This window comes from Maylandia zebra, linkage group LG1 (assembly GCF_041146795.1).
Source record: "Maylandia zebra isolate NMK-2024a linkage group LG1, Mzebra_GT3a, whole genome shotgun sequence".
In the NCBI taxonomy this organism is placed as follows: Eukaryota; Metazoa; Chordata; class Actinopteri; order Cichliformes; family Cichlidae; genus Maylandia; species Maylandia zebra.
Window position 1 is genome coordinate 41,165,245 of NC_135167.1, and position 24,785 is coordinate 41,190,029.

The 24,785-nt window shown below is 45.8% G+C and overlaps 1 protein-coding gene across 1 annotated transcript in view; it reads left to right on the forward strand.

Moving 5' to 3' along the window:
- LOC112433873 (collagen alpha-6(VI) chain-like) overlaps window positions 1–24,785 on the forward strand; it is a 71,560-nt gene that overhangs the window by 22,430 nt on the left and 24,345 nt on the right. Inside the window, exons 3-21 of the mRNA XM_076887624.1 lie at window positions 3,788–3,885; window positions 5,497–6,099; window positions 6,446–7,033; window positions 8,305–8,874; window positions 10,168–10,788; window positions 10,895–11,455; window positions 12,036–12,593; window positions 13,775–14,353; window positions 15,928–16,506; window positions 16,617–16,969; window positions 18,191–18,269; window positions 18,348–18,493; window positions 18,750–18,842; window positions 19,295–19,348; window positions 19,749–19,820; window positions 19,904–19,930; window positions 20,016–20,060; window positions 22,235–22,288; window positions 23,890–23,952. Coding sequence (XP_076743739.1) covers window positions 3,810–3,885; window positions 5,497–6,099; window positions 6,446–7,033; window positions 8,305–8,874; window positions 10,168–10,788; window positions 10,895–11,455; window positions 12,036–12,593; window positions 13,775–14,353; window positions 15,928–16,506; window positions 16,617–16,969; window positions 18,191–18,269; window positions 18,348–18,493; window positions 18,750–18,842; window positions 19,295–19,348; window positions 19,749–19,820; window positions 19,904–19,930; window positions 20,016–20,060; window positions 22,235–22,288; window positions 23,890–23,952 — 5,721 coding nt within the window. The 5' untranslated portion in view covers window positions 3,788–3,809. The remainder of the gene's footprint in view (window positions 1–3,787; window positions 3,886–5,496; window positions 6,100–6,445; window positions 7,034–8,304; window positions 8,875–10,167; window positions 10,789–10,894; window positions 11,456–12,035; window positions 12,594–13,774; window positions 14,354–15,927; window positions 16,507–16,616; window positions 16,970–18,190; window positions 18,270–18,347; window positions 18,494–18,749; window positions 18,843–19,294; window positions 19,349–19,748; window positions 19,821–19,903; window positions 19,931–20,015; window positions 20,061–22,234; window positions 22,289–23,889; window positions 23,953–24,785) is intronic.

Consider the following 24,785-nt stretch of genomic DNA (forward strand, 5'->3'; position numbering starts at 1 on the left):
GTTGTTCGGACACAGATTCATGTTAGAAACGCTCCAGCTTCATGCAGCTGTCCACGATGCAGTGTTCTCCTAAACGCTGCTCGGAGGGCACAAACTGTCCTCAGCGCGCCTGCAGAGCGTCAGCTCTATAATGTCCTCATCAGCGAGGAGAACCTCCTGCATGTGTGACACCAGTTTGAACTAGAAAGCATGAGGCCCTTCATTCTTTAACATCAAACATCTACGGTCCATAGAGCCAACAGGAAAGAGCCGCTCACGCTCCGAGTAAATACAGTTGGAGGTCCGTGTAACTAGAGCTGGACCTCGCTTCAATCAGCCTGTCACTGGAGCGCTGATGACCTCCACATGCCTCGCATTAGAATAACCCTCCCCCAAATCCGCCTCCACTCACAGGGCCAAGAGCATTTGGCCCGTGATTAAACACAGCTCTGAAATACGCTCGTGGGCGAACACATGTTCATACATGTAGACGGAGAGAGGGAGGTGTGAGCGTCCAATAAATGAAGCCCACACAGATCCAGAGCTGCTTTTGCTGCCTGGAGGACGAAGCAGATTTATCTGCAGCACCTTGGAAAAGAATCGAGACGAGTTTGAAATCTTTATTAGCTGCAATCAGCTGGTGAAATTCACTGGAAGTGTGTGGCAGCAGGAGACGGGAGGAAACCATGACTCAGGACAGATCACTAACATATTAAACTCTTTATTCATCGGGAACTAAAAGCCAGTAAAACCTTCTGGTTTGTAGTAGCCACGCCCAAATCCTCACTCGAGCACCATCCAGGACGCACGTTAGTCAGATACGTTATTTTGGTTTCACGGCTCACCTGCACGTCGTGCACGATTGTGTCGCCGTGTGAACAATTCGTCCAAGACGATGGTCCTCTGTCAGTAAACAACGTTCTTCGTTCTCACTGCTGTTCGTGAATCATGCGAGGACGTGCACGCCGCCCACGCCTCTGATAGAGATCTAACAGGTCCGTCCCTGCTGGGACAGGCAGGAGAAGATGGACGGCTGTGCAGCGGTAACAGCAAACACCCGAAGCTAACGAGGCTCATTAATCCCACAACTCTGATTAAAGTGCATCAGAGCGGCTCACCTGTGTGTGGATGACCGTCCTCTCGTCGCCTCGGTGAACCCAGCCCGTTCTGCTTTGGAGAACCTCTCGGGCTCCTCCAGATGTGATGACCTTCTGGCGTGGACCTCGGTCTTCAGGTCAGCCCACAGTCAGACCGGACAGTAGCGCTCGCTTTGGTCTTCTGGAGGTCGTTCGTTGCAGTATCACAGTGTAATCCTGCCACTGCTTCCCTGTGGGACATGAACCTTTCTCCGGGTCGTCCTCGGCACACTGCAGTCTGACTTGAAGGTGTCTCTTCTGCAGAAGTTTTTGGCGTCCGTTCCTCTGCAGGGTTCTAGCGATCGTCTCCTTTGAGACTAAGATTCTCATCTGGGCTGACCCGTTCGCTCGCTTCTTCTCGGCTCTTTAGACTCATCGATTTTTCATCGTCATACATCCACCTCCTGCTGTGTGAGCATCACCAGATCTTTGTCTCAACGCCGGATCTGATTTCTTTTTTTTGTCCTGATGTTCTCTCAGTGACAGCTCCAACCTGTTTCGTACTGTGCCTCAGTTTGAACTTTGTTCACAGCAGTGCTTCGTGCTGTGAGTCACTTAATAAAACTGATCCTGGTGATTTTATAATTCTGTGCAAATAGAAAAAGTTTGTTTGAAATGCTTTGCAGAAAAAAAGCACAAATGCAAACAACGTGTTGACAGCTTCTTAAACTGTTGACATGTGGATTCTGTCATCTGTGCTTTATGGTCTGGTTTGCATGTAAAATTTCTGAATGTGTTTGGTTAGCATGTGGCTAAATGCATGCTAACCATGACCCAAACCTGCAACACCAGTCCGCTCCTCTCATCGTTCACTCCTCAGTGTTTGTCCTGCTCTTCTAATGATGGTAACTGAACACGGACAGATTAAATACTGATGTTGTTTTGTTGTGAGGTGATCTGAGCAGGAGTTCAGGGAGGACAGAGTTTGAAATGAGGAAGTAAACAGAGAGCAGAGACTTTATGGAGGCGGGCGTGAGACAAGAAAGTAGAGAGGCAGTAAAAACCAGCAGGGAGCTCCTCTGCATCTGAAGCACCATCGTCCAGAGAACATTTAAAATATTCTCTCATTCATCCGGCCTGTGATGTGGCCAGACACTGTCTGCTGCCTACAGATCTCAGGAAATGGCACCGTGAGGCCGTGAGGAGAGCCAGATGATGCTCTGAAGTCTTCTGGCTGCAAACACCAGAAAGAGTCTGACTCATCTGGCTGCTGAGGCTGTGGAGCTGCACGTGGAGATATCGCGTTTGGCCCAACGACAGCAGAAACCAGCCGAGGATGTCTGAGGGTTTAGCCTGTTTTACACACACTGTATATAAAAGATGGACATAGCCACTGGTTGGTGTGGTGCTGACGGTGGATACGAGTAAGTGAAGGACACAGAAGCATTTCATTAACCTTAGAGCGTACCCCTCGATCATCTCGCTCGTCCTTTCTGCTCTAACGGGATTCGTTTCCAGAATTATCCTCATGGTTTTAATTACATCCGACCTGAAACCAGCGACTGAGACCTCATAGTTCCCTGAGCTGTCAGACCAGAAACACTTCAATACAGGAGTCGCCCCCTGCTGGACATTAGAAAGAACCCAGCTTTAACCCGCTAACAGGCTTCCCGCCTGGATGCTACGGATGCTGCGCCATCTGGATTCACAAAATGCTTTTGACTAAATTACAATTTCCTGATTCCTGCTGGCTCCTCCCCTGCCGTCTCCACGGCAACGCTGATGTTATTCAAACTGAGCGTCACATCTTATTTCCTGTCAGTGCGCTCACACACGCCGAGTTTTAATAGTTTCCCCGTGTCTGACACTGGTTTACAGACGTCGCACAGACGTGATTGGTGACCTCGTAGCTGTCGCTCGATGATTTGTAGCTTTTATTGCGGTGCTGCGGTTCTGGTTTCACAGCACCCCGAGGAGATGAGTTCATGGCTGCGAGCAGGAATGTGTCGTTTCAATAATTATACTGAAACTTTCAACATCAGTGGGCGAGACACGCTGAGCGAACTATTTCAGCTTGATTAAAAACTGACCAATCAGGACGCTCCATCATCATCATTATGAGCTACATCTCACGTCTCAGCTCAGAAGCGGGGCTGGAAGTGATTTACTTTACTGGATGCAGGAATTTTTGGATGGCTTCTTTACTGTTACAAGATTGGGAAACATCAGATGATTCCTGTCATATCTTGACATGCAAATCCATATTTCCTGTGTGTGTGTGGAGGGAGGGTTCATCCTCGGCTGCAGATGCAGACTGTGGACCGTTCTCCTGATGCATGCTAGTTTTTATTTTCATGCCTTACGAACACTGTGTGCATTAATAAACAACATGTCGTCCATTCATGTTCATTCATGAACAATTTATTAGACGAATCCTTCAAACCTTTATTTAAAAAATTAAAGTTACACATAATTGTCCAATAATTTAACCTGGACGATTGTAAGTATCTTAACTGGGGCTGAAATATCCCATAATTATCATAAATATTGTTCCTCCCCTCGTGTCTCTGCTGTGTTTCTGTCTCTGTTATATAACGAAATCCTGTTTTGGCACAAAAAGCTTCCGCAAACATCTACTCAGCCTCACGTTCCTCGTGGAGCAGATGTTTGAAGCAGCTCCCGCTGTGATGGAGCTGCTTCCAGATGTGAAACAGACTCTGTTTCTGTCGCAGGTACAGAGAAACCCGATCCAGCATGGAGTGGAGGCGGGCTGCTCTGGTCGGCCTCATCATGGCGGCGTGTTTCTGCAGCAGCGGCGCTCAGACAACAGGTGGGTGTGATTATGCAGCTTATGGCTCCACTTCCTGCGTCCTGGTGAAAGTATGACATCAGTGGAAGCTGTTTATACCATCCATACACTGACACACACACACACACACACACACAGGTAAGTTTTGAAGTTCACACACGGAGCACTAACCCTGCACAGGAATGTGTTTGCAGCTGAGCACGTGCACACGCACAATTAACAAGCTCACAAACGCACAAACACAAAGCTTCGACGGGTGTCTGGCTGCATAAAACATTTTCCTTCTTAGGTCTCAGGCTCCAGATTAAAACTTCCTCCACTGATCCTGTCGTTCCAGCATCGCTGCCACACAGAAACATTTAGTATCTGTTTAACCACAAATTACTTCTCCAACATTATGTAGAGCTGGACGTTTAGGTGCAGTCCATGGTCACTGTCAGTAATTAAACTAATACATAAGTTATCCCTGAAAAATGTAGCATTAACTTGTGGATGATGACTGGAAATAAAAAAGCAGATTGAAGTTAGCAGCGTGTAGCCAGGAAATGTGATTCGTCAGCAGTGCTGAGACGTCTGCAAAAGGGATGAAGTCCACTAGAAGACAGAATACATGTGTGTGAATGAGAGGGGGTCAGGTGAACATGCAGGAGCAGAAATGGTGAAGGTTTAACATCCACAGGACAGAGTGCAGGCAGGGTGGAGCGGGTGGAGGCAAATGTGACTGAAGGATAGCAGCAAGAGTGAAAGGGAAGGTTCAAGGATGGAGGTGAGACTTGGGACAGTGGAGCTGAGCTGAAGGTGTTCAGTGAGCAGGATGGAGGGAGGGTGGAGAATGAAGATGCAGCTGCAGGCAGGAGAAGAGGAAGACGCTGGGATAGGTTGAGGTGGGTGCAGATGATCCACCGTGAGCAGCAGAGAGAAGGAAGGCCTGGTGCGTGGCTCTGATTGGCTCCTCGGGGTGTGTCCCCTTCTTCTCCACACGCCCGTTTTACCATAATCAAGCTGCTGATGAGGGAGCAGTTTTCTGGGTTTGAAAAGTTGTCCAGCAGCTGTACTTTAAAAAGAGCCTCTGTAAAAATAGATCTGACTCGCTCTTATTCACCAACAGTATCTATTAAAAATGGGTGAACCTGACCTGTAGTGCTGTCATTGGGCCTTTGCTGTATTACAACTGGAGCACGCTCACGTTGAACGTGTTCAAGGTGTTTCTGAGACGGCCCCGAATTATTAGGGTTAGTGTGGAAATGTTTTTGCAACCAGGCACATGAATGAGATGCGAGGGTTAAAGGTCGGGGTTTCGTTAGCAGTCAGGTCACTGCTAACGAAAGCAAAGCTTTCTGAAGGCAACGAACACCAGCTGTAAGCCACACGCCGCTTTTTCTCATTTTCCTCACGCTTTTCCACCCTGAAGGTGAGTGCTGTCAGCAAGCATCCCTGCTCCAGTCCAGAGGCTTTTCACGAGCCGGCGGCAACATGCCCATTTTTCTTTTCCAGCAGTCACATGGCACAGCCCACCTCTGTTGTCTATAAGCCACGCTGACACCTCACGCTGCCAAACGTCCTCAGCTACTGAGAGATTTCCTTTTAGCGTCCAGCAGTTCCTCTCCGTGACTTAAAGACCTTTCCTCTTAGTCTGTACCGAAGAGGCCGTGGCAGACATCGTCTTCCTGGTCGATGGCTCGTGGAGCATCGGCGCTGAGAACTTCGAGCAGATCCGCCAGTTTCTGTTCACGCTGGTCGATAGCTTTGATGTCAGCCCTGATCACGTCCGCATCGGCCTTGTCCAGTACAGTGACAATCCACTCACAGAGTTTCTGCTCAACACCTTTGAGAACAAGGACGACATCCTCAACAACATCATCAAACTGCCTTACAGGGGGGGCGGCACCATGACCGGTAAAGGCTTGGAATTCATGTCGAACGAACACTTTGTGGGGAAAGCTGGAAGCCGAGCTGCGCAGAAAGTGCCGCAAATTGCTGTGGTGATCACTGATGGCAAATCCCAAGACGATGTAGAGTCTCATGCTAAGAACCTGAGGAGAAGAGGGATTGTTTTGTATGCAATTGGTATCAAAGATGCAGATGCAAGCCAGCTGAGGGAGATTGCAAATGACGATCAGCATGTTTACAGTGTGTCAGATTTTGCAGCGCTGCAGGGAATTTCTCAGAACATCATCCAGACGCTATGCACAACTGTAGAAGAAGCCAAACGACAACTCCTGCAACTGTCTCCAGGTAAACCCCAAAAGCTTGATTCTGTTCATCTGGACATGGTGTTTTCAGAACGTTTGGTCACTCATCCAGGTGACTTTATCGGTCTCAGCTGACTGCAGGTTTGAAACCAGCCCGCTGACTAACAATGGGCTCATGAACTAACAGGTTCATCATCATAAACATGCAAACTGTCGTCTCAAGGTAAAATAAGTCTGAGTAGAAAAGTGTTATATAAGAACCAGTCCATTGACCATTTATTAAATATAAAACCGGGAAAGCCCCGCCCAAAGTTTTTATCTTTCTCGAGAAATGTAGGTTTCACTGACTTTCCTCTCGTGTTCCTGACTTTCTTCTTCTTCTTTTCCAGAATGTGCCAGAGCCACCGTGGCAGACATCGTCTTCCTGGTTGACAGCTCAAGTAGCATTGGCGTTGATAACTTTGAGGAAATTAGGCAGTTTCTCCGAAGTTTCATTTTAGGCCTTGACATCGGCCCTGACAAAATTCGGATTGGCTTGGCTCAGTATAGCGACGAGACCTACCAGGAGTTTCTGCTGAAAGATCACATGGACAAGGATTCTCTGCTGGCCGAAGTCGATCAGTTTCCATATCGAACAGGAGGCACAGAAACAGGAAAGGCCATTGACTTCCTCCAGTCAGTGTACTTCACTCAGGAGGCAGGGAGCCGGGCGAGCCAGCGAGTTCCTCAGTTTGCTGTAGTCATCACAGACGGGGACTCCACGGATGACGTAGTCGAGCCCGCCAAGCGCCTGCGCGATCAAGGAGTTATCATATTTGCCATTGGGGTGGGAGATGTTAACCAGCAGCAGCTCGAGTCTATCGTAAACCTACCTGCACACCACTTCCTTTACACTATCGATAGCTACCAGGCTCTACAGCGGCTAACAGACAGTCTGCTGCAAACTGTATGCATCTCCGTGGAGAGTCGGAGTCAAGGTGAGACAAAGAAAACGTCCTTACAGAATTGTTTATTATAAGAGAAGGAAATGAATACCTGAATGCTGCTTAGTTCTATTTTCACTGGTCAGGGATTTAAAATGTAACTGCGTCAGAGGATTTCTGCTCAGTTTGCATTGATAGCAATCGGGAACGTATCGGCTGATCATTTAGAGATGTTAGTCGAGTTACCCGCAAGCTGCAGCAGAACCCCTGAAGGCTTTTCTCATCCACCACTCAATGTGTATGAAACAGATACGTTCTTTGCTTTAAAGCGAATAGAAAGAAAACCCCCGACAGTCAAAGACAACATGTTTTCAGTGTAACAAATGCCACCCCTCGTTCAAACGTGGACTCTAACGTTAGATTTTCTGACATTCTTAATTCAGTCTTTATTATTTATTATAATTGAAGAAATTAGGTTGCTTTACTTACACTTCCTTATTTTTAATGACATTATGACCAGTTTTTCTTTTTTTTTAACTGGTTAACCATCACTGCTGACTATAACTTCTTTAGGTAAACTTAACGGACCATTGTCCAGCCTTGCTGGAGCCCATTGCAGCATAACTAAGGGAGGATTCAGGGTCACCTGGTCCAGCCCTAACTATATGCTTTAGCAAAAAGGAAAGTTTGAAGCCTAATCTTGAAAGTAGAGATAGTGTCTGTCTCCTGAATCCAAACTGGAAGCTGGTTCCACAGAAGAGGGGCCTGAAAACTGAAGGCTCTGCCTCCCATTCTACTTTTAAATACTCTAGGAACAACAAGTAGGCCTGCAGAGCGAGAGCGAAGTGCTCTAATAGGGTGATATGGTACTACAAGGTCATTAAGATAAGATGGGGCCTGATTATTTAAGACCTTGTATGTGAGGAGCAGGACTTTGAATCCTGGATTTAACAGGAAGCCAAAACAGGAGAAATCTGCTCTCTCTTTCTAGTCCCTGTCAGTATATTATAGCACCTAAGTTAGTACCCTAATATGGAGAATATGATCCGTCGTTCTGTGTCCTCTCTGAGTGGTTTTGGAAAAAACACAAAAAAGGAAATTAGAAGCAACAAATGGATCGCTCTGAGACAGCGTGTGTCCAATTTTAAAAATATTGTGCAGATGAAAGAGAATCGTGCCATCCAGGGCAGGGTTGTGGTTACAAACTGAAATTAAAACAACAACAATTCCAAACCTTTGTCTTTTAGACCTGCAGGTAGTTTAATTTCATATAAATGGAAATGCATATAATAATAGTGAAGGACTGTTTTCTTCTTAATTTACAGCGTTGGCAGAAAAGTTTGCAGACATTTTCTTCCTGGTGGACAGTGGCATCAGTCAAGCAGATTTCCAGCAGGTCAGAACCATCCTGGTCCGACTGGTCAATCAACTCAACATTGGAGCTTCTGGCAACCGTCTCGGACTGGCCCAGTACAGTACGGTTACCAAAGTGGAGTTTCTCCTTAATGCTTTCCAAACCAAAGAGGCGGCGCTCACTGGTGTAAGGTCCTTCCGCCAGAGCCGACTTAAGCCCAATCAGCCACGCAACCTGGGCAGTGCACTGGAGTACGCCAGCTCTAATTTCTTCACGAATGAATCAGGAAGTCGGGCATCCCAAGGCTTCCGACAGTTTCTGGTTGTTCTAAGTGGAAAAGACTCAGATGATCCAGTTTTTAAGCAGACACGTCTGATCAAATCACTAGGAGTAACTATCGTGGGAGTGAGCTTCGGTGCATCAATGGACGAAATGCGTGTAATAGCCACGGCGCCGTACGTGTACGAGTCTACCTTCAATGCAGTGCCCACGCTAAAGACCATTTTTGAAAGAGAGGAAGAGGAGATCACTCTCACTCACGGTGAAAAGTCTTTACTTTCATTATTGTTGTCATCAGTCATAAAATCAACTCCTGTGCATGTTTGAAAAAGGTTATTCACAAAGGAACAGTCACGTAAATTACCTGTTTTATTACCTTTAATCTTGATGATAAACTTATCCTGCTGGAAACGCCAGCATGCTGTGGCGAGAACATCTGAGATGTCTTCATGCTTCCATATTTTCACCCCAGGACATCAAATATTTTAACATTTATTTTTACTTTCACGTTTTCAGTCTGTTAGATGCAGATTGACCTTCCCTACAGAGAAATCACAGCCTTCTAGTCAGATGAAGTCTGTTGTTGTGAGAAAGTCACAGTTTTATCATATGCTAGCTTTAGACAGTGCAAACACAAGGTGACAGCTTGTGTTAAATGTACCACTTCACAGCATAGATGTGTTTATTAGTTGCATTTAAATGTGACAGTCATTCATGAGTGGAAAGCCAGCCTGTATGGGTGGTAAGAGACAACTGTTGCTAGCTTCACGGGCAGTAGAACCGACATCATTGAGATATATTTAACCGAAACTGTGTTACACTTCAACATTGTCAAAACGCTTGAAATGCTAGTGTCACTTCTCAATTCAATTCAATTTTATTTATATAGCGCCAAATCACAACAAAAGTCGCCTCAAGGCGCTTCATAGATACAGAGAAAAACCCAACAATCATATGACCCCCTATGAGCAGCACTTTGGCGACAGTGGGAAGGAAAAACTCCCTTTTAACAGGAAGAAACCTCCTGCAGAACTAGGCTCAGGGAGGGGCGGGGCCATCTGCTGTGATTGGTTGGGGTGAGAGAAGGAAGACAGGACAGGATTCTCAGCATGTAGTGGGTGTCCCACTGTGACTGCCTACATGAGTTATTAAAACAAATAACATGGATCTGTTCGTTCTAATGATCCTCGACAGTATATGTGGACTAATTCTTTAGTTTGATTGCGGAATATGAGGGCAATACAGAAACAGGCACCCTGGATGGGAAACCTTTATTAGCTGTCACGTACCTGGAATTCTGTGCCAAAGAAACAACATCCAACCAAATGACCTACTAGCAACACATATTTAACCCTAATTCCAAAAAGTGTGATGCTGTGTACTGAGATGTGAGGTTGTATTCTGCTGTTATTCCCATTTTGTACAGCATCCCAACCTTTGTGGAACTGGGGTGAAGCTGCACATTAACAAAAAGTAAAAAGAATTAGTGTGGCGTCATCGTCACATCCTGAATCAGAATGCTTGAGTGATAACGAGATTATGATTCCCTTTACAGACTGCAAAGCAGCCAAACTGGCGGACTTCGTCTTCATCGTGGACGAGTCGGGAAGCATCGGCTCTGAGAACTTCGACCTGGTGCGCTCTTTCCTGCTGTCCATTGTCAGCGGCTTTGACGTCGGTGACAAGAGAGTTCGGGTGGGTATCGTTACGTACAGCGACCGAGCCACAGCGCTGGTCTACCTCAACAGCTTTAATGAAACGGACAGTTTGCTGAATTTCATCAAAATCCTGCCTTATCGCGGAGGTGGTACAAACACCGGAGCTGCCCTCGACTTCACTCGCAAAAATATTTTCACGGAGGACGCTGGAAGCAGGAAAGATAAGGGCGTTCAGCAGGTGGCGGTCGTGATCACAGACGGCGAATCGCAGGATAACGTCACCGAGGCGGCAGCTGCTCTCCGCCGCGCTGGCGTCACCGTTTACGCTGTAGGAGTCCAAAATGCCAACGAGGCTGAACTGAACCAGATAGCGTCCTACCCCCCCAACAAGCACGTGTTCATAGTGGACACTTTTGACAAGCTGAAAGGTCTGAAGAAGAACCTGCAGAAGACTCTTTGCTATAACATCATTCACCAGGCGGTCTCAGTCAGCACAAGAAGAGCTGGCATCAAAGAAGGTGTGGACCAGCATGTTCTTACACTTTCATGACTTAACTTGAACATCATGACTTCTTTAACAAATTTAAAGTTGCAAAACTCAGAATGTTTGCTTTTCCTTTCCAGGCTGCGTGCAGACCGATGAAGCAGACATGTTCTTCCTGATCGACCACTCGGGAAGCATTCACCCCACTGACTTCTATGACATGAAGAAGTTCATCATTGAGTTTATTAATACCTTCCGTATCGGGCCTCAGCATATCCGAATGGGCGTTGCCAAATACGCAGATTCGCCAAACCTGGAATTTGATCTGACCGATTACACAGATGCATCCACGCTGGAGAAAGCTGTGGAGGAAATTAGACAAGTAGGCGGCGGCACACAGACGGGGCAGGCCCTGGAATTCATGAGTCCACACTTTGAGAGAGCTGTGGTCACTCGTGGTCACAAAGTCCCCGAGTTCCTGGTGGTCATCACGGATGGAAAATCTCAGGATAAGGTCAAGGTTCCAGCAGAGCGACTGAGGAAGCAGGGTGTCATTGTCTACACCATTGGGGTGAAAGACGCCGACGTGCCTGAGCTGGAAGAGATTTCCGGTGACCCCAAGAGGACTTTCTTTGTCAATAATTTCGATGCCTTAAAGTCGATCAAAGATGAAATCATCACAGATATCTGTTCTACAGACGGTGAGGGGAAATGAACCACACTCATGTTACAAATGCATGTCTAGAGGTTACAAGCAGCACATACTGCAGCTGAATTTTATTAATTTTCAGTGTTTAAGTCATTGTATATCTCATTGGGTTTAAGTTTAATGAAAAGAGCCGTATAAAACTGCCGTATTCAGCCTTAAACCAGTAGTTAAGAGTAGAATGAAACTGAAATAAGCAAAGTGAAAGGCGAACAGATTTTACTGATGACATAAATCGTTGGATATCAGGGAGTTCGTCACCTTAACAGAAATGAGTTTTTACACTGAGAAAGACACTGTTTTAAGTGTTAGCATAAAATACTGAATTAATATGCATGAAATTGTCGTACTTATCAAATGCCACCAGAGGAATAAGATAAAAGTGAGCAAATATTAGCCAAAATGTATCTATACATAGAGACAGATATATAGATATAATATGCTGCACATGGTCATAGAAGGCTGGAGAGGACAAGAGCCGTTCAACACAGGACACCTTTGTTTCTTGAAACAGGGTAATTATTATTTAACATACAAGCAGCGATGCTAACATGGATGTGCTACTCTGCCTACAGTTTGTAAAGATATACCAGGCGACCTCGTCTTCTTGATTGACAGCTCTGGAAGCATCTATGCCGAAGACTACACAAAAATGAAAGAGTTCATGAAATCGGTCATTAGGAAGTCCATCATTGGGAAGAATGAAGTGCACGTAGGCGTCATGCAGTTCAGCACTGTCCAAAGCCTCGAGTTCCCACTCAACGTCCACTACAGCAAAGAAGAAATGTCGACAGCCATCGATAGCATGAAGCAGATGGGTGGAGGCACGTACACGGGCAAAGCCATAAGAGAAGTATCTCAGTATTTTGATGCAGCCAGAGGAGGACGGCCCAGCCTGAGGCAGAGGCTAGTGGTCATAACAGATGGCGAGGCTCAAGATGCAGTTAAACGCCCCGCTGAAGATCTGAGGGCCAAAGGAGTGGTGGTCTACGCCATTGGAGTGGTAGACGCCAACACCACCCAGCTGCTCGAGATCAGTGGATCCCAAGATAGGATGTATGCTGAGAGGGACTTTGATGCTTTGAGGGACTTGGAGAGTCAAGTGGCTTTGGAGCTCTGTGATCCGGAGAGAGGTGAGAGGAGACTGGGACCAACCCGAAACGTGAACTATATCCTTGTTTTTGTAAATATAAAAATCTTTACAGTTTGCAGTCTAGTGCCAGGCAGAAGGGATGAGATCATTCAAGTCTGAGGCTTCTTACTTTAACAGGTTAATTCAGTAGTCTGCCAGTTAATGGGCTCCTTGCTGTAATGAGAAGGATCCTGTTCTGTAATATGTGTTTGTGTAAAGACAGGAAAGATTTTGTCATTCGTCCACTCATCTTTCCAAGGAGGAAAGGACTCCTCTTTGAATACATACTTGTTGAGTCCCACATTAAAAGGGTCCTCTGTTTTTCTGACCTGTGTAACATGAGAACTACAGTATTATAATGAGGTCAATGTGGTGGTTAGGAATGAATTCAATTTTATTCATACAGCGCCAAATCACAACATCAGTCGGCTCACGGTGCTTTATATTTTAAGGTAGACCCTACAATAATACATACAGAGAAAACCCCAACAATCATATGACCCCCTATGAGCAGCACTTGGTGACAGTGGGAAGGAAAAACTCCCTTTTAACAGGAAGAAACCTCCGGCAGAACCAGGCTCAGGGAGGGGCGGGGCCATCTGCTGTGATTGGTTGGGGTGAGAGAAGGAAGACGGGATAAAGACATGCTGTGGAAGAGAGACAGGGATGATTTTAGCAGCATTATAGATTAGCGGGGAACTTCTGGAGCAGATCCGGGACTTTCTGTTTGGGTGTTTGCAGCTTTCTTTCAGTGGCTCCAGTTTCTTCCACCATTAAAACCTATTGTGGTACATCAACCCTACATGATAAAGAGATCCTCGTCGCCTTCACTTTAATATTTTAACCTTCTAGGACTTGACGTCCGCATATGTGGACATCACATTTTGGGTTTTCTAGACCACAATACTTAATATTTTTCTACAAGGGCCTAATATCCACTTACGAGGACATTACACTGCTCTATAAAAATTAAAAACAAATATCATTCTTCTCAGAAACAAAAAAATAGGTAAAAAGAAAATGTTTTTTACATTCATCAGGTCTTAATCAGCCCAAATAGCAAAGAGAAATTAAAAATGCATGCCATGAAAGGGTTTGGGTCTTAGGAGGTTTTAAAGAGCTGTTCCTTGACGTTCCTGCTCCCATTCCCTCTGACCAAACATTTGTGCTTTTTACCACCAGAATGCAAGAAGACAGAAAGAGCTGACATCATTTTCTTGGTGGACGGCTCCACAAGCATAACCCTGGAAAAGTTTCGAAGCATGCAGAAGTTCATGCAGTCAATGGTGAACCAAACCACAGTTGGCAAAGACCTGACCCGCTTCGGTGTCATCCTCTACGCGAATGAACCCAAGTCTATTTTCACTCTCAATCAGTTCAGCTCCAAGCAGGAGGTTTCCCAGGCCATAATGGCTCTCAAATCCCCGTATGGAGACACATACACTGGCAAAGCTTTGAAATATGCTCTACAGTTCTTTGATGCTAACTATGGTGGACGGGCAGAGCTGCAGGTGCCTCAGATCCTCATGGTAATTACCGATGGCGATGCTACTGACCCACACAGTCTGAATGAACCATCTGCGGCTCTGAGAAACAAAGGGGTCACTGTCTTCAGTATTGGAGTAGAAGGAGCCAACAAGAAACAGCTGGAGGTCATGGCTGGTCAAGATAAAGCCAGAGTTTTTTACGTGGATAACTTTGACGCCCTGGAAAAACTCTACAAAAACATCACGGAAGTCCTGTGCAACTCCACCAAACCAGGTAAGCAACTAAACATCTAATTACATCAGGCAAAAGAAAATGGATTTGCAAGGATACAATAAATGATTATACTAACAGCACATTTCTGAATTTCAGACTTGACGTAAATAATCCTCAAATTGATTGAGAAGAAGCGTTTTAAAACACGATTCTTCCCACATCATTGTAAGAAAAGCAAGCAGGAAGATTTTATGTTGGCAACAGTAACTTCAGAAGTTTTCTGGGTTTTTACACTCATTAGCTCAGATATTTCTACAGTCAGTACAGCATACTGGATGTCTTTAAACACCAACATGACACTGATAAATCTATGATTAGCAAAGGCTCACAAACATCTGACCGAAGTTTGGAAAACAAAGTGGATCACTTTATAGCTTTATAGCACTTGTTTCCACAGCCTGTATGGGAGCATCCCACAGATGCTAATTAGTGCATAATAAAGTCCCCAAATTTCACTCAGCACAACTGGAGCTCAGATTTCTTGAGAAGTCTGTTAGTACTATTAACCTAACAGCAGCCATATTATTGGTTGGTACACTGTTGCATTAAAAATGCTTCAGTTCAAAGAATTAGCTGTTCAATTCAATTCAATTTTATTTATATAGCGCCAAATCACAACAACAGTCACCTCAAGGCACTTCATATTTGTACAGTAAAAGACGTCAAAGATGCTACCCCCTAATAATGCAAATAATAATGCAAACTACCTTCTTAATAATACCTAAAGGCCCAAGTGTCACAATCCGCGAGGCTGACTGTGTGTAGAGTGAAAGGTGGACCCAAAACGAAACAAAACGTGACTTGAATGACCAAACACGAGCCGTTTATTGAGGCTGGCAAGGCTAACAATAAACGAAACTGGGTGAGCTAAATTAAATAAAAGCCTACAACAGGAACATGGCCCTGACCTGAAAACTTGACATGAACTCTTGGCCTACAACGCAACCGATCTGACAATGACACCCTGAAAACAGAGGACTTAAATACACAGGAGGTGATTAAGGGAAGTGGGAACACATGGGCGAACAGCTGACTGACAGGAGGCTAATGACAGGACAGGGGAAGTGAAACTAAATACAATGAACAAAGAACACACACCTCCTTCAAAATAAAACAGGAAACATGAGACACAGACAAGACAATACAAACTTGATAACATAAGACATGCAGCATGAAACACAAAGGGTGAGGGAATACAGGGGCAGAAAACACAAGGCGTCTAATAACCAGATGAACTTTGCTAATCTAACGAACTTAAACATAAACAACATCCACATGTTTATTTCTGCTGTCACGTGTTAACGTGGGTGTCAAAGGGACTGACTCGCTGCTGGAGCCTCTGCTGGATGTTACAGGAACTGCAGTTTTTGGCACGAGTCTAAATTTTTAACCCCGGGGATAATAATTGCAAACAACTAACCATCACCATCATACGTGTAGAGCACCGAATGTGTTTAAAATGTGAGTTTCATGCCATCGTCACAAAAATAATCTGTATTTGTCAACAAAAGAACATGAAGAGCCTCCACACAGTGTATGGTCCACGTCTCTAATATCTGCGTTTTCATTTACAGTTTGTGAAAAGCAACGTGCTGACCTGGTCTTCCTAGTTGATCAGTCGGGTAGCATTAACCAAGCTGACTACGCCATCATGAAGAACTTCACCATAGATCTCATCAACAGCTTCAAAGTCAGTGAAGATTTAGTTCGTGCTGGGTTTGCCCAGTTCAGCAGCACTTTTCAACACGAGTTTTACCTCAACCAGTTCTACACTGAGAAGGAAATGTCGGATCACATCTTGAAAATGAGTCAGAGTGGGGGAGGAACCAACATCGGACTGGCACTGACTTCCATTAAGGAGTATTTTGAGGCATTGCGGGGCAGTCGTAAATCTGAAGGCATCTCCCAGAATTTGGTGTTGATCACAGATGGAGAATCGCAAGATGATGTTGAAGACCCTGCCATCGAACTAAGGGATCTAGGAATCGAGGTGTTTGCCATCGGCATTGGAGATGTCCACATTCTGGAGCTGCTGCAGATCACCGGCACACCGGAGAACCTCTTCACTGTGCAGAACTTTGGCAGCTTGGAAAATATCAAGCAAAAGGTGGTCGACACCATCTGCAAATCCAAACCTCCCCCAGATCGACCATGTGAGTTTGAAAAGTCAATGTTCTAGTGATCTTTTGTCTTTGTCTCCCCCTCTTACCTGCCATATCCACCTGTCTTTGCCAAAAAATATATACAAATGTCTCTGTTACAGCCTGCACCATCGACATCGCCATGGGATTCGATATTTCTAGAAGAAGAAATCCAAATGAGGTGCTGGTCAGCGGCCACAACCAGCTCAGGACCTCCCTGCCAGAGATCGCTAATTACGTTTCCTCAGTACAAGGCCTGTGCTGCCTCGACCCCGAGCCCATCAAACCCAACGTAGCCTATCGAATCGTGAGCCGCGATGGAAACACAGTGGAAGACTTTAGCTTTGTGCCGTACAGTGACGGCGTGGTGACCAAAGTCATGGACTTTAATTTAGCAGAGCCTACGTACTTCAACACAGCTCTGCTCAGATCCTTTGGGGAGAAGTTCAAGCTGCAGTCCAAAGCTGGTGTGAAGGTGAGACTGAGTGTTTTCATGTATAAAAAAGTACTTTGTATAATTGTACTGCGCTCCCCATCCTTCTAAAGGTGACTATTATGAATCTGAGCTGGAACAAGGCTGAAGATAGTACCGTGGAAGTTTAGGCACAGGGTCCTGTTCACTAACTTCCTAACAGTCTGTACACCGATGGGTCGCGTTGAGGGGGCGTGTGTTTACACGTGAGGATCGCCTCACTATAGATGAGCGCTCTGAGCAGGATCAGTGGATGAAACCTTTGTAAACTTCTGCATTGCCCTGGTTTTCTTTCTGCAGAGGCGGCTGCACGACTGGCTGCTAATTTCATAAACAGGAACTGATGCTGATGGATCCTGTAGACACGTCCATTTATCTTATGTAGTTTAAATACACACGCGCGCACACACATGCACACGCACACACACACACACACACACACACGCACACACACACGCACACGCGCGCGCACACACACACATGCACACGCACACACACACACACACACGCACACACACACACACACGCACACGCACACGCACACACACACATATGCACACACACGCACACACACACGCACATGCACATGCACGCACACACACACACACACCAAAAAAGCTGTTAAAGGGATAGAGTCTTCCGGGACCAGGCTGCTGCTTGGTCAACCACATAATTCCGGCTACTGCTTCACTCATCTCTGAAGCTTCCCAATAAACTGCGTTGTGAGACTTCCAAACACGCTGCACTTGAAGGCGTTCTTCAGCCAGACGCTGTTTCCGTTTGGAAGGATTTTTCCAGGATACTGGAATTCCTTCTGTGTGGGAACGATGATGACTCACAGTAAAGGAGTGTGGAGCAGCTGATACATGACCAAGTGTGGATTAAACAAACCATGTGATTTATTAGTGAGTGGAAGCCGAGCAGTACAGCTGGAAGAGGATCACGCAGTGTTTGTTAATCCCACAGTCTGACCCCGTCCTGAAGGTGACGCCTGCTTTTAGTCTTTTGTGTATTTCCTGGTTGGTTTTTTACAGTCTTTACCTCACATAAAGCACTTTGAGGCAACATTTGTTGTGATCTTTAGTTCTACTTTTCAGAATTTATGTTAAATGCCTTTTAAAATCAGTCTTAACAATGATTAATACTAAAACCACCATTTCCTGCTCCATGTTGATGATGGCATAGAAGGAAACCTTGTGACGTGTGGCTAACCTGTTCCATCAGGTGCTGGTGATCTTCTCAGATGGATTTGATGAAGATGTGGTGATGCTGGAGAACGAATCGGAGCTGCTAAGACAGTCTGGTAAAAACAGCTTCACCTGTTCACTGTTGAATATAAATTTACAGAGACATTTCACATCAGCGGCATCTTCTCTCGCAGGCGTCAACGCTCTGCTGGTTGTGGCTCTCGAGGGAGCGCGTTACCCCGCCCAGCTGCAGATGGTGGAGTTCGGTCGAGGTTTCGGCTACAAACTTCCTCTGAGCATCGGCATGCCGAGCATCGGCAGCACCATCCTCAAGCAGATTGTAAGTGATTCATGTCGCTGCAGGTAAATCAACCTCACACTTTGACAGGGTTCAGTGCTAGGACCAATTCTGTTTACATTATACATGCTTCCCTTAGGCAGCATCATTAGAAGACATAGCATACATTTACACTGCTATGCAGATGAGCTCCATCTTTACTCTGTGTGTGTTATCTGGCTTCATGGACAGATAAACCTCAGATTTCCTGTTTCTTTAACTTAATCTTTAAAGAGTGTGTGTCTCTTTCTCTCTGCAGGACGCCGTGTCAAACAGGGAGTGCTGCAACGTCATGTGCAAATGTTCAGGACATGAAGGCATCCGTGGCTCTCGGGGCCCCCCAGGGTCAAAGGTGAACTGAAATATTCACGCCTTTTAAGTCCAAACAGAATAACAGAGACTGTGCCAGAAGCATTAAAGAGGCCGGACTGCTCTGAGACCAAACAGACGCTTTCAGTGATTTCATAGTTAGAAAGTGGCCGGGTTGATATTTCAAAGTGAAGCAGACTTGATTCCAGTGTTAAAGATATACTGTTACACAGGGAGGTGGGGGGGGGGGGGCAGAGGAATGGATTAGTATATAGAAGAGAAAATATTTGAAAGGGGAAAAAGAAGAAGGAAAAACAGGAAAGGGGGAGAACTGGATGCTTCCTGGGGGTTTTCTTCAAACCTTACTCAGACTTAGTGAAGCAGCAGGCGAACATTAGGGAGCATGGAGGCATGAAGCTGTCTGTTTTTCTTGCCGTTGAAGGTTTCTCATCTCCTTTTTTCGCACTGAACCGTCACCTGTATTTTTAAAAACAGGGCACGGTTGGGCAGAAGGGTCACCCCGGCTTCCCCGGAGAGGAGGGCCTCGCTGTAAGTGCTTCTTCATTTCCTTCATACACATCATCTGCACACATGCCTCATCATCTTCAAACCAACAGCGTCTCTGGTTACTCTCAGAAGATATGCTGCTGGACTTAAGGCCACAGAAAATATATTTGTTGTTTCAGCGTCTCCATTATGAGTCTTTCTCTGCAGTTCTACGTCACTTTGAATTGTTGTTGAGGACAAAAAAGACGTTTAAATAAAGAGATAAACATCTGTGAAAGTCGTCTCTGTGAGTCAAAACGGACCAAGAGCGTCACTCTGTCTGCCAGTGTAACGATGTAAAAGAATAGCTGACCAGGGGTTACACCAGCTGCTCAAACGTGAATCATAAACCATCATCTGCGTCTTTTGCTGCGTCGCTGCTCACTCTGTCTGTGTGTCGCAGGGCGGGAGAGGTTTACCTGGACCGAGCGGACCTCAGGGAGTCCAGGGATGCTCGGGAATCAGAGGACAGAAGGTAGAGCAGTGCCGCTGAAATGTCCCGGAGCAGATCTGCCAGAAGCCGATGTTGATGATGTGTGTGCGTTTGTGTGTTTGCAGGGCTTCAGAGGGCTGCGAGGAGAAAGGGTGAGTTACTCAGGAATGTAGGAGGAAGCACAAACACTCACGTCCTGATAAAGTCTCACAGAAGACTTTTCTTCCACCGCCGCAGGGCGAAGACGGAGAGGACGGGCTGAGCGGAGTGGACGGAGAACAGGTACTGACGTACAGATAGCACAGCTTCATCCTGATCGCCTTCATCGTCAGGTATCTCTGTGATCTGTAGCGTGAGATATCGCGATGCATAAACAGGAAGGATGATGACAGATAACGGGAAACCTGAGTCACACCAACGACCGAATCACCACATTTCTGCTTCCTTTGTTTATTTTCCCAATAAACTGGTAGCTAAACATTACTGAATAATTATTTTAACATCAATGAAATATTTAATAAACCTTTGATAAATTATTATGTTGTGTCATAGCTGCTGGTGGCTCAGCGTCCTCTGTTAACCCAAAGTAAAAGGTTCATATGAGCAAAATCACACCATCGTTTATGTGTTATCAACACCGCTACGTTTCCTTTAGTCTTTCATCCACTCAGCAAGATAAGCGCCAGACCCCGGGCTTTTAATTTGAAAGTTCCATTTCTGCTAACCATCACGCTGGTCGTCGATGCCAACGGCTGCCTCTGCAGAGACTCTGGTGTCCAGCTCAAATTCAAATGTTATTTGTCACATGCACAGTCATACACAGTCCGATATGCAGTGAAATGCTGAACTGTTGGGCTGCAGCTGGTGTTGGTGGTCCAGGTCCGGCAGCACTGGGAGAGCTGGTTCCTGAGCTCAGGACTACCAGCTGCAGTCCATCCACAGAGACAGCTGCTGACTGCTCTCATATGTCAGCACTGAGTCAGGGTAGTTTCACTCTCCGCTCGGCTGCCATCACAAACATCATTTATCTGAGGCAGATCCCTCTTTTTCCAAAGTCTTCCTTTGTTCCCCGGCAGCTGCAAACATCCTGATAACGCTGCAGCGCAGATGAAGTCGGCGAGCTCTCACACAGACGTCACAGCTCTCTGAAACGGCCCTCGGCCATTCAAAGCTCAGAGGCAGTGAACACGGAGAGTACAACACCCGGCATGTCGGCGCGCTGCTTTTCCTGCCTCGACAGTCAACTTTCATTTTCATCATGCATCAAATGTTGATCATATTACCGCCACCATAAAAAATTATTAGTAAACAGCCCGAAGAGTCAGTGACAATCAGAGATGGGCAGTAACGCGTTACTGTAATCTGATTACTTGTTTAAAGTAACGAGTAAAGTAAGGGATTACTATTGCAAAAATGGTAATTAGATTACTGTTACTTTCCCGTAGGAACGCTGCGTTACTGCGTTACTAAAACCGTGATTTTTTTGCGAGAATGTCTCATGACAGTGACGTAAGCGAGTGCGACGTTCGTGACAACAGCTGTGTGCAGATCAACAATGGATCATATATCGAGTGCAGAGAGAGTATGAGCGTGCAGCGTTTAAAGCGTGGAAGTACTGACCTTACTTTAAGTTTGATTCCATAAAAAGTGACAAAAACATTAGTGTCCGCTGTGCGTGGGAAGAAAACTTCTTTTTACAGCGAAAAACCCCTAAACTTCCAACAAGCACCGAGTAGCTACGACGTAATGGGAAACTCACAGAGAAACTCACGGATTCTTCCACTGACCGCGGCACACCTGCACCAGGGTAACCCTCCGCCTACCCTGCTCCTGCTTTACAGGTGAAAATAGAGCAACAGGACCGCTGAGTCTTTGACTTTATTTATTTTCTGCTGTGTTTTACTTGCATCTATTTGAAAGACTGAGTGTAAACACAAAAATTATTTTATTTTATGAGCTGGAATGTGCAGAAAATAGGTTTCAATGTTAAACTAATTTCTTCCAGTCAGAGAATGTTGCAGATAATTAAATGTTTGCTTGATGCATAAAGTTAAAAGATTAAAACTAATAAAACAAGTTTTAAAAAGAGACTTTTCCATTTAATTACATTTTGTATGATGGATTATGCAGAAAAAGTAGAATTGGGCTGAAAGATCTGTCGCTTTATCACCTCTTCAGGTTGTAAATCGTGTTTTTAAAAAGTAACTAAGTAACCAGTAAAGTAACAGGATTACTTTTTTGGGGAAGTAATCAGTAATTAGTTACTGATTACTTTTTTCAAGTAACTTGACCAACACTGGTGACAATGATCCAAAGGTTCAGATTTGACTCACTGATGGAGAGACACCGATGAGTTTCTGTCCTCATCGTGGAGGAAACGAGCGGGCGTCTCAGGAAGGGAGCTGATTGGGGGGGTTTCCATGCTTAATGGAATTCCTGTGTTTCTGTGTCGGCAGGGAGTGACGGGACGGGATGGAGCCCGAGGAGAGAGAGGACACCTCGGCAACCCGGTAAAAGAAAACAAAAACTATATAATGTTATTTTAACATCGATACTTTATACTGCAATTTTCAAATGAATTCTGAATTTCACTGAGTCAGAGAAGGGAACCAAGAATGAGGCAGCGGTTTGGTTTGCACCATTGGAGGTTGTTTGGACAAAAACACAGGCACATTTAAAATTGACTCACAGGGATAAAGGTGGGAGAAAAAGTGTGAACTAAAAGGTATTTTACATGATTGGATGGCAAATTTCAAATACTGCACACTTCAAATGTTTGTTCACGTAACGACCGACCTCCTTAAAGAAACCGTCAGAGCCGAACACGAGAACCTCGGGACTGAGCTGGAGGAAAGGAGAGAGCAGATAGCAGCTAGCCCACGGCTAACACGTGTGATGCAAACAGACCCGGACTGAGCCCTGAGGGATGCCTTAGCACGAGGACGTACAGATGTTAGCATCAGTTCTGAAACATCTGTCAGTTTAAGATGAGAGGCTCCTGAGAGCAGCCAGATCAGTTAGTGAGAGTGTGACAATCAAAGGGGTCAAAGGTTGCTGAGCTACAACCACCTGTATCATGTCGTTAGTGAGTTTCAGTAAAGCCGTCTCGGTGTCTTTAGAAATGAGGCTGTAATGATCCGTCTGTGAAGGTTCTCGGTCATCGTAGTCTAAGGAGCTTGGAAAGAAAAGCGTCTGGACTTCTTTAAGTTGCTTGAAGACGTTTCACCTCTCATCCGAGAAGCTTCTTCAGTTCTAAGGTCAAATGGTGGAGAGTCCCAGATATAAACCTAGTGGGAGTTTCCCCCCACAGAGGGACAAAAGGACCCCTGATGATCCTCTAATCACCTGAGCCAAGGTGGGAAACTGGGTGTGGGACCCAATCAGCCAGAGTTTCGGGTGTGTTCATTGTGAAACCTGGCCCCACCTTATCATGTGAATTCCTGAGGTCAGATGTCCCAGGATGTGAGTGGGCGTTAAGGCGTCTGGGGAGGATCTCAAAACTGGATTATAGATGGCAGAGAGTTGGTGTCATAAACCCCGCCTCTGTTCAAAGATGGTCGCTCACAGTGGACATAGATGCTTCTTTCACTCCTCTTCCAAACCATCTGTCCTCTCTGTCCAAAATGTGAACATTGGCATCCTCGAAAGAGTGACCTTTGACCTTTAGATGCAGATGGACTGCTGAGTCTTGTCCTGTGGAGGTGGCTCTTCTGTGTTGTGCCATGCGCTTGTGAAGTGGCTGTTTGGTCTCTCCAATGTAGAGGTCTGAGCATTCCTCGCTGCACTGTACAGCATACACCACATTGTTAAGTTTGTGTTTTGGCGTTTTGTCTTTCGGGTGAACCAGTTTGTGTCTGAGCGTGTTGCTGGGTCTGAAATGCACCGGGATGTCATGATTGGAGAAAACTCTGAATTTCTCTGATACCCCGGCTACATAGGGGATGACAGAGTCAGGCTTCAGGCTTAGATGGAACATGTTGTGTGGTGTAGGGTCCTAAGGCTGTAATGATCCGAAACAGTGGGATTTTTTTTTTTAAAGTAGAGGAATGATGCTGGTGGTTGCTGACCTCTGACCTTTGCTTATATTGACGGGCTGAACTGTTGTCCTTAGGGTATCCCAGGAATTACGGGGGAGACGGGGGTGAAAGGACAGCAAGGACTGAGAGGAGATCCGGTGAGTGTCAAACATTTCCTCGTCTTCTCTCGTCTCTCCTCCTCTCTGAACTGTTTTTCTCTCCTCCTTACATCAACATTTCTTCTTCTTTGATATCCTGTCCCGTCTGGCAGCTTCTGCACTCTGAACTGTGATGTGAATGCACGGCGATGCCGAACACATTTTGCTTTTCCAAGACCAGATACATGTAGGCTCCTCTAGTTCATGTTTATTTATTCATTTCAGTTATGACTTATTATCTGTGCAATAGCACGGGCAGGCAGGGGTAGAATGAAAGGATGCACAGAGACAGCAGCCCCCCAAACCACCAAGAGAGCAGGCCAACGACCACATCAGAACATCCAGCCATGCACCCCGGGACCAAGAAGCACCCTCACCCCAGGGAGGGGCAGAAGTGTCCCACAGGGGGAAGGGGCGTGGGTGTGGGGGGGTGCACATTCTTCTTCTTTCCTGTATTTATTGAAGCAAAGCTTTGAGCTGTCGGGCCTTTTAATAGGAAACTGTGATGAAACCCAGACAGCCAGGATGTCCGTCACACACGAGCGTATTAATCTGTGCATGCAGAGCAGATGGTTAAAGTCATCGGCGTGATTGTGAAACACACAAACAAACAGATGAGACGCTCGCACGAGCATCTGTCTTCAGACAGGAAGCTGTGAGAGCTTCAGTCTGGATGTTTCTGTGCAGGAAGCATCGAAGCTGCACCAACCAAAAGCAGACAGTCTTAAACTGTGAGGTGGGAACATGAAACGGTGTTCCGATGATCAAACGGGCATCCAGGTATATTATGTTTATCGCCTTGGAGGACAACTACAAGTGTTTGAGCACCACGA